This window comes from Calypte anna, chromosome 24 (genome assembly GCF_003957555.1).
Source record: "Calypte anna isolate BGI_N300 chromosome 24, bCalAnn1_v1.p, whole genome shotgun sequence".
NCBI classification, from domain to species: Eukaryota; Metazoa; Chordata; class Aves; order Apodiformes; family Trochilidae; genus Calypte; species Calypte anna.
Window position 1 is genome coordinate 4,520,580 of NC_044269.1, and position 7,769 is coordinate 4,528,348.

General features: G+C 48.9%; 1 protein-coding gene across 1 annotated transcript in view; it reads left to right on the top strand.

Annotated features, from left to right (window-relative positions):
• Positions 1-7,018, top strand: part of NECTIN1 (nectin cell adhesion molecule 1) — a 61,918-nt gene extending 54,900 nt beyond the window's left edge. Inside the window, exon 6 of the mRNA XM_008498380.2 lies at positions 777-7,018. Within this exon, the coding sequence (XP_008496602.2) occupies positions 777-1,318 (542 nt within the window). The 3' untranslated portion in view covers positions 1,319-7,018. The remainder of the gene's footprint in view (positions 1-776) is intronic.
• Positions 7,019-7,769: the final 751 nt, after the last annotated feature.

Sequence of the window (7,769 nt, forward strand, 5' to 3'; positions counted from 1 at the left end):
TTTGTTGTCTTTTTTTAAAAATAGGTCAGGGTAACTGTAGGGACAAGATTAGCATGAGTAGTGGCACTATGCTGGACACAGTAATACCAGAAGAAAAAGAAACAGTGGGAGGTCTGTGTCCCTGAGAAGTGCTGTGCAGACAGAGATCACTCGTGGGATGGGTGGGAAGGGGCATCACAAAGTGCTGCTGCCTTCTGGCCCAGCCTAGGCTGGTTGGGGTTGAAGCTGTGCTGGGATGCCCTGGAGGGGGATGCAAAGCTGCCTGGTCTGGCGTGACATCCACGGGAGCAGTCGTGACAGCTCAGAGCCCACCCTGTTGGAAAGGGTTTGAGTCTTTCTCCTCGGCCGGAGCACCCTGGGGCTGTCAGTAAGCTCTGGTAAACTGGACCTGAAGTGTCACCGAGTAAAATGGAAAGGATCCGGACTGATGGCGCTGGGCTTGTGGGGTTTGAGCACGACTCGAGAAACCAGGTGGAGTGGGGAGGGAAACACTGAAACACTGCTTCCAGCTGCTGCATGAGGCTTGGCAAGCTTGGCACAGCACGCTGCATTCCCCTTGCTGAGGCAGAGCTCCTGTGCGCTGACCCCTGTAAGGATGCACCCTTTTCCCCTTTCCCTCGTTTTTCCCTTCCCTGTTCCTTACCCTCATCTTCCCACCCCCTTCACCCCCCCCCAAAAAAAAAAAAAAAAAAAAAAGGCAACGAAAGCACAGAGGGTGGGCGCATTTCCGCATGGTTTGACACTGTTCCCCCTTCCATCTGTCTTTTCCTACCCAGAATTTCCCTACACCCCGTCTCCAATCGATGATCGCAAATCCATGGTGCAGCCGAACATCCCCACACCGGTGATTGGGGGCATAGTGGGAGGCGTCTCGCTGGTCCTGGTGGTGGCCGTGGTGCTCTTTGTGGTGCTCCGGCGCCGGCGTCACACCTTCAAGGGTGACTACAGCACCAAGAAGCACGTCTACGGCAACGGCTACAGCAAGGCCGGCATCCCCCAGCACCACCCTCCCATGGCCCAGAACCTCCAGTACCCCGACGACTCGGACGACGAGAAGAAGCCGGGCCCACTGGGAGGCAGCACCTACGAGGATGAGGATGAGGATGGGGGAGGCGAGAGGAAGCTGGGGGTCCCCAACAAGTACGAGGAGGATGCCAAGCGGCCGTACTTCACGGTGGACGAGGGCGAGGCGCACCCCGAGCCTTACGACGAGAGGACACTCGGCTTCCAGTACGACCCCGAGCAGCTTGACATAGGGGACAACATGGTCTCGCAGAACGACGGATCTTTTATTTCCAAAAAGGAGTGGTACGTGTAGCCCGGCACCCAGCGCTACACACGCACACCCCGACACACACACACACACACACCCCCTCCTGCTCCCCTGCACGCACATCACCCCCTGCGCACGCACGCACTCCCCCCCCACCACCAAGCCAGCCCTGGGAGCTCGGAAAAGACTTGGGACATTTCCAGCACCGGCCCAAAAAGGGCTGGCTGGGCCGAGCAGGGAGGGGAGGGAGGGCAGCTTTGCTTACAGATCATTTGGGGGGGGCATCTGGGAGGTGGGAGGTTGGGTAATTATTTTCTCCGGTTTTTGGTTTTGCTTTTTAATTTCTCTTGATGACTTCTGTCCCCTTCTGTGGTGTTTGTATTGGTCGGTGGCTTAGGTGTTACTATTTGCTTTAACGACTGTTGCCCAGCCTGTATATTACACTCTGTTTGTGTCTTCATGTCTCAGAGTGCCCTTCAGCCCCACTTCCCCCCCCCCCGAGGTTCCTTCTCCCACTTCTGCACCCCTGAAACACTGGAATTTGTTTGTATGTTGTCTTCTTTGTTGTGTTTGTTTTTTTTTTTAACCTTGGGAGGGGGTCAAGTGGGCTGTCCGTAGAAAGACAGAAGCCAGGAAAGCTTAGAGCAATGAAAATAGTGGTGCCATTATCAGGTGAAGAGATTTATTTTTTTCCTAATCCTTTCTTTTCAGTGGGGTCTGAGTAGTGTTCCCATTGCCCACTGCATGCCTGGGGAGATGCACTCCCAATATTTAATGACTCAATAAAAGGAAAATTAGGAGAGGGGGGAGAAAAAGCACTGGAACAAACCCCAGGTGCATGGGCTGATAGCAGAGCAGGGAAACAGAGCTGCCATTTTCCTCCTACAATTTATTATTTCCTGGCTTTTCATTTTCTGTCTTTGTTTGAGTGTTCTTTTAAAAGAAAGAAAAGGAGTATTTATTGCTGGCATTTTTTTTTCCCCGTGTGATGGCTCAGAGAAATGCTGGCTCTTTTTGTTCTTGTTGCTGTTGTTGTTGTTGCTATTCCCAGCCACAGAGCAGTAGCCCTGGCACAAGGGTCGTGCTCCCCGTGCCATTGCACACCTTGCTGCCATTGCCTGGGGAAGGGGACAGCCAGTGCCACCCTGCTTCTCCCACAGCCCCCCTGCCTTCAGCTCTGGTGTAGCTGGCAGAGCACATCTCCCAGGGTACCACTCAGTATCTCTGAGGGCTTCAGCACAGGATCAGGCCCATAAGTTTTATTATACCACTAAGACTTAATTGTCATGTGTTTACACTTTTTTTCTTCTTTTTGTTTTGTGTTTGGGTTGGGGGGGGGGAGTCAGAGCATAGAGGTGCTTCTCTCTAACTCTCTTAGCAACACCCTCAGCCCTTCTGTGTATTGCTTGGGACCCGTTGATTGCCACTTTTTCAGTCTCACATCTCTCTTCTGAGCAAAGGCTTGGTAGACAGGGCAGCAGTGAGTGGAGTATTGATCCCATCCTCCTCCCCCCAAAGCACTGCGTTGTGATGGGGAGGCTTGGATTGCTGCTATCAGTGCTCCGTGAATAAATGACATTCCAGACTTCAGGGCCCTCTCTGACACTAACCATATCCAGATCAGATTCACTGCACTGGGGCTTATTTTTCTTCTTCTGGGTTGATTGGGGGTTTTTTGTTATTTTTTTTTTTTGGTTGGGTGGCTTTTTTGTGGGTGGTTTTTTTTTGTTTTTTTTTTTGCTTGTTTTGTTTACTTTTTGTTCTGTTTGTTTGTTTTGTGTTTTTTTTTTTTTTTAATTTGATGTATAAATAAATCTTTTGTTTGAAAAGAACCCCCCAGTTTTCTAAGCTGTATGATCACACATATAGAAAAACAGGAGGACTAATTCCCCCCCTTGCCTTACCCATTGGGTTTTGTTCCCCAGTACCCAGTGGTGATCCTGCTACAGAAGGGAGCTGGAAAGTCAGACCCACGCAGATGAGTCAAGGTCAGATCTCTCAGCCAGGCAGCCTCTAATGCTTCCTTTTAGCCTCTGGTGCTTGGTCCAGACAAGGTGAAGCTGAGCCTGAGCCAGGCACAGTTTGTAGGTTGCCCTCATTGCCTTAGTGGTGTAAGGGAATGGGAAATCCGATTGTCACACTGTAATCTTCCTGCCAGCAGTCCCTGCTTCCTGGCTTCTGGCAGAACAGCCAAATGCCACAGGAAAGCTGCTTTATGTCCACTCAAAAGAAGGGCATAGAGAGATTCTCTTGGGATCTCTCAGGCTGAACCTTAAAAAGTAAGACTAAACCCTCCTGGGTCTGTCCACGGCCACCAGGATCACCCTGCTGCTACCCAGCACCTCCCAAGGAAAGCAATGAAACCATCTCTCTGTATCTTTGAATACTCTTAGGAGCTAATTATTAGAGGCTGCTGGAAACCTGCAGAGGGAATTACTTCTTTCTGGTGCCTTGGGATAACAGCATACCCAGGGCTTTAATCCCCCAAAGTGTGACTCCCCCTGGAATCTGCATCAGGACAGACCAGCATTGCTGAGCACTGTACCTTAGCCACATCTTCCTTTAATGTAACATGGGGTATTCTGCAAAGTCTGCACAGTTTGTGGTGCAGAGATTAATTCTCAACAAAGTCCATCTCTCAAGTGAATAATCTTTTAGATCTTAAGTTTCACAACAAGGCTCAAAAATGGGTTGTGACAACATCTCCAACACAAACTCTGGGTTGTCGTGACCAAGAGCAGAGTGGAAATCAGTGGCACATACCCTTCTCAGCAGATTTCCCCCAGCATAGATACATGCTGCTAGGAGATGGATTTGGAAGAAAATAACCTTTTACAAAATCTGCAGGGTCCAGCAGCGATTCTTTCATGTTCTTGCATTAGTCACAGGCAGAGAGCACTGATCTGATCTGGCAAATTCATATTGCCCTGACTCCACAGCACTGCAGGAGTCAGCCAGCTTCTACAGTCAGGTTGTGTCCTAAGGACTAAAGGTACAAAGCTGTGCAAATGGAGCAGATGGGAGAGAACAGGACAAGGGGGAGCTCGGTAGAGATGCCAAATGGAAAAAACCACATGGATCCTGCTTCCTGGGAGGGGCTGCAGGGAGTGAGGGTGCTGGAGACCATGCACCCTGGAGGGGCAGTCTGTCTGGGAGACCCAAGGGCCTCCTTGAGACAAAGGGGCAATTTGTTCCTTCCTCTGGGGACAGTCTTGTCCTCAGGTGCCTCATTTTCTCACAGTGATCCAGATTCTAGCAGGCTGGGGTCAAGCTGACAATTTTAAGTGGTAACTCCCATGTCACAGCTGTGCACAGGAGCTCCCAGGCTGGGCTGGCTGGGCCACCTCTCCAAGGGACCTTCAGGCTGCCTGAGGTGAAAAAGCCCCTGCTTCTCCATCCCCCTTCATCTGAGGTGCTAAGGAGGGGTAAAACATCCCCGTGGGAGCCTGCAAAGAGCAAACAGAAGCTTCCAGTTGGGAGATGGCAGCTGGTTGTTGTGTCCCTGCTTCACAGCCAGCAGCAGAGGATGGGATGGGGACCTCTGGGCTGCTCCCTGGGGCAAGTCCCCGTCCTCTCTCAGTTGCCATCCCCTGCTGTGGGCACAGCACTGGTTGCCTCTCCATTTAGGTGCTAGGGAGCTGCTGCTTTCCAGGAAATGCTGGACCTGAACTGGTGTGTCAGATTAGCCACAGCCCACTTGGCATCCTGCCTGGGAAGCATCCTCACCCTGGTCTGGGTGTCTGCAAAGTGCCTCGGAGGCATGGCCACTTGCCTTACCTCTCTTTGAAGGGATCATTGTCCAGATCCCTTTCCTGGGTTCTTGCCAGTGAAGAGACATATCAGAGTGGTGCTTTTCCCTTCCCAACCCCTGATCCTGGGCAGCAACTTAAGGCAAAATTTGTGGTGGCTCAAAATTGAGATGGGTGGATGGGAAAACTGAACAGGTAGATGAGAGGGAGGTTGATCTGAGCCCTGTGGTACATTGCTCTGGCTCTCATTGTCATCACCTCAAAGAGAATTCATCAGAATTTGGGCCAAGACCCCAGCTTCTTCCCTGTGTGATTCAGAGAGCTGTACTGAAGCAGATGCATCTGTGTCACAACCCAAAACGAGCCTGTAGTTTATGTACAAAGACACCCCAGCTGTTTTCCTGCTGGGGCTTATCTCTAGGATTATTCATTGCAATTCACCCTAGCGATGTTATTTTCCCTTATTTAATTACCAGGGTTTTTTTTTTTTTCCCTGTTGTTAAATGGTTTTCATTCAGCCATAGGAAAAAAAAATTAAAAAAAAAAAAACCCTGAAGAATTCTTAGTGAAAAAAATCAAACAAACTGAAATGGTAGCACCAAATTGATTGCAAAGACGTAAGGGACAAAGGGAGCCATTTTCCTGATGTTGAGTCAAAAAAAAAACCCCACAACAACTGTTCAGCAGGAACCACTGAGGGTTAGAGAGGTTCAGAAGATTGATCTTCAAGCAATTAGAGAAGGGAATGCAATTAGAATGGGGGATGCTGCTCTCCTTTGCTGTTTTTCTTTCCTATACACGAGCACTCAGGCACACACACAAGTTTTCAAGAGTTTCAGGTGCTGGTCTGGATGCTCAAAGGATGGAGGGAAAAGCCCCATCTCAGTGCAGCAGAGGGAATGTGTCACTCCTGCAGGCTCAGGGAGGGGTTTGTCCTCTGGAAATGGGGACCTGGTTTGCTCTGAGTGGGGCAGGTTTGTAGCCTTTTGCCAGAAGGTTAAAACTCACTGTAAGGTTCTCACCTTCACAACCACTCTGGCTGTAGCACTGAAGTTTTTGAGTCTTTTTTTTTTTCCTGCTGGGTTTATGATAGCACTTTTCCCCCTCCCTTTAGCCTGCAGCTGCACCCCCTTCTTTCCCTCCGCTTTGTATTTGATGCAATTTGATGGCAATTTGAGCAACTCCTCGAAGAGAAAGGGGAAACCTTGGGGCAGGGGAGGGTGCAAAGGCCCTGGGGTCCAACCACTGCCTGCCCATCACTCCTAAACCTGGCCAGGCTCTCCCCAGGGACTGCCATGGGCTGGAGGTGATGGGGCAGGGCTGGGGTGCTGGGGTGTTGGGGTGCTGCCTTCTGAGGGGGGTGAAGGGGAGGATTCAGTCCACCAGCAAGGGAAGGAAGCCCAAGCCTCAGCGAGAGGGGTGAGGTTGTGCTTTGGACCAGTGTGAGTTTCCAAATGTTACGTACTTGAGTGTAAATGCAACAAGGAGATGGAGTCAGATCCTTCACTATCATGAACTGGCATTGCTGGAGGTACTGGCATTGAGGATCTGGTTCTTTTCTTTTGCCTTTCTTTTTTTTTAAAAAAAAAAGTGAATCCTTAACTCCAGTGATTTTGTCTCTCTTTTTCTTCTTCCTCTTGCTGTACTTATCATTGTGGAATAAAGACTACAGACAGACAAAAAACCCCAACCCCACTTTTTTTTTTTTTTTTTTTTTTTGTAATCTGTGTTGTAAGTGCTTTTGTAAAAAATAAAAATTAAAAATAATAATGTAATGGACTTTTATGATTTTTTGGTTGGTTTTTTTTTTTTCCTGTTTTGTTTTGTTTTCCACCCTTTGTAATAATTTGTTTGGGGTCCAGGGGGGGCATTTTCTTGGTTATAATTTGTGTGGGCAGGGTGTTGCATCACCCTTCCTTTTACTTGTATAAAAACAATAGTGGCTCAGCTGTGGAAAAAAAAATGTACTTTTTTATAAATAAAGGATTTTAAAAAAACATACATTATCCTTTTGTGTGTGTCTGTGTCTGTGTCTGTGCCTGCGCCATTCTGCAGCCTGTGATGGGCAGCAGGGTCACAAGAGCAGAAGTGGCTTCTGCTTTCTGATGACCTTGGTCTTTCCCCATGATAATCAGTATTTTGTAATGGGAGTTGCTCACAGGTGAAGGCTTGGGATTTTCCAAAGGGTTCTGGAGAAGGTGGGCAAGGAGTGACTGGTTGTGCCACTGGTGTGTTGTGTGAAATTCTCAGGACAGACAAAAGGAGGTGGGAGTGTTTCTCCCAGCACTGGAAACACTAAAGTTCTTTTTCAAAGGATGCTACTAATGCCAGAAAGTTAACCTGAGCTAGAAAATCCTAAGGAATAAAAATCCATCAAAAGCTATTAAGACTTATGACACTGTCTCAAGCTAAGGGAGGTGATAAGTTGCTGTTAGCTCCAGCAGCTGGGACAGGCTATTGGAAAAATGTCAATACACATTTCCTCTCTTCCTACCTTTTCTCTGGGCATGTGAATTAGCTGTGGTCAGGGCCAGGGTTCTGGGCTAAGCCCACCTTTGGTTTGACACAGGGAGATTGCTTATAGTGTAGCAGTTGTCTATCATGATGATTGTGCATCAACACCAGGTCAGTGCTGTAGGGATGCTAAGGGTTCATTGGGAGGCAATATCCCTGCATCTCCATCACTGATCTCTGCACAGGGAAGGACAATTTGCCTTTCCCTTTTTTTTCCATCTTCCTGACTATGA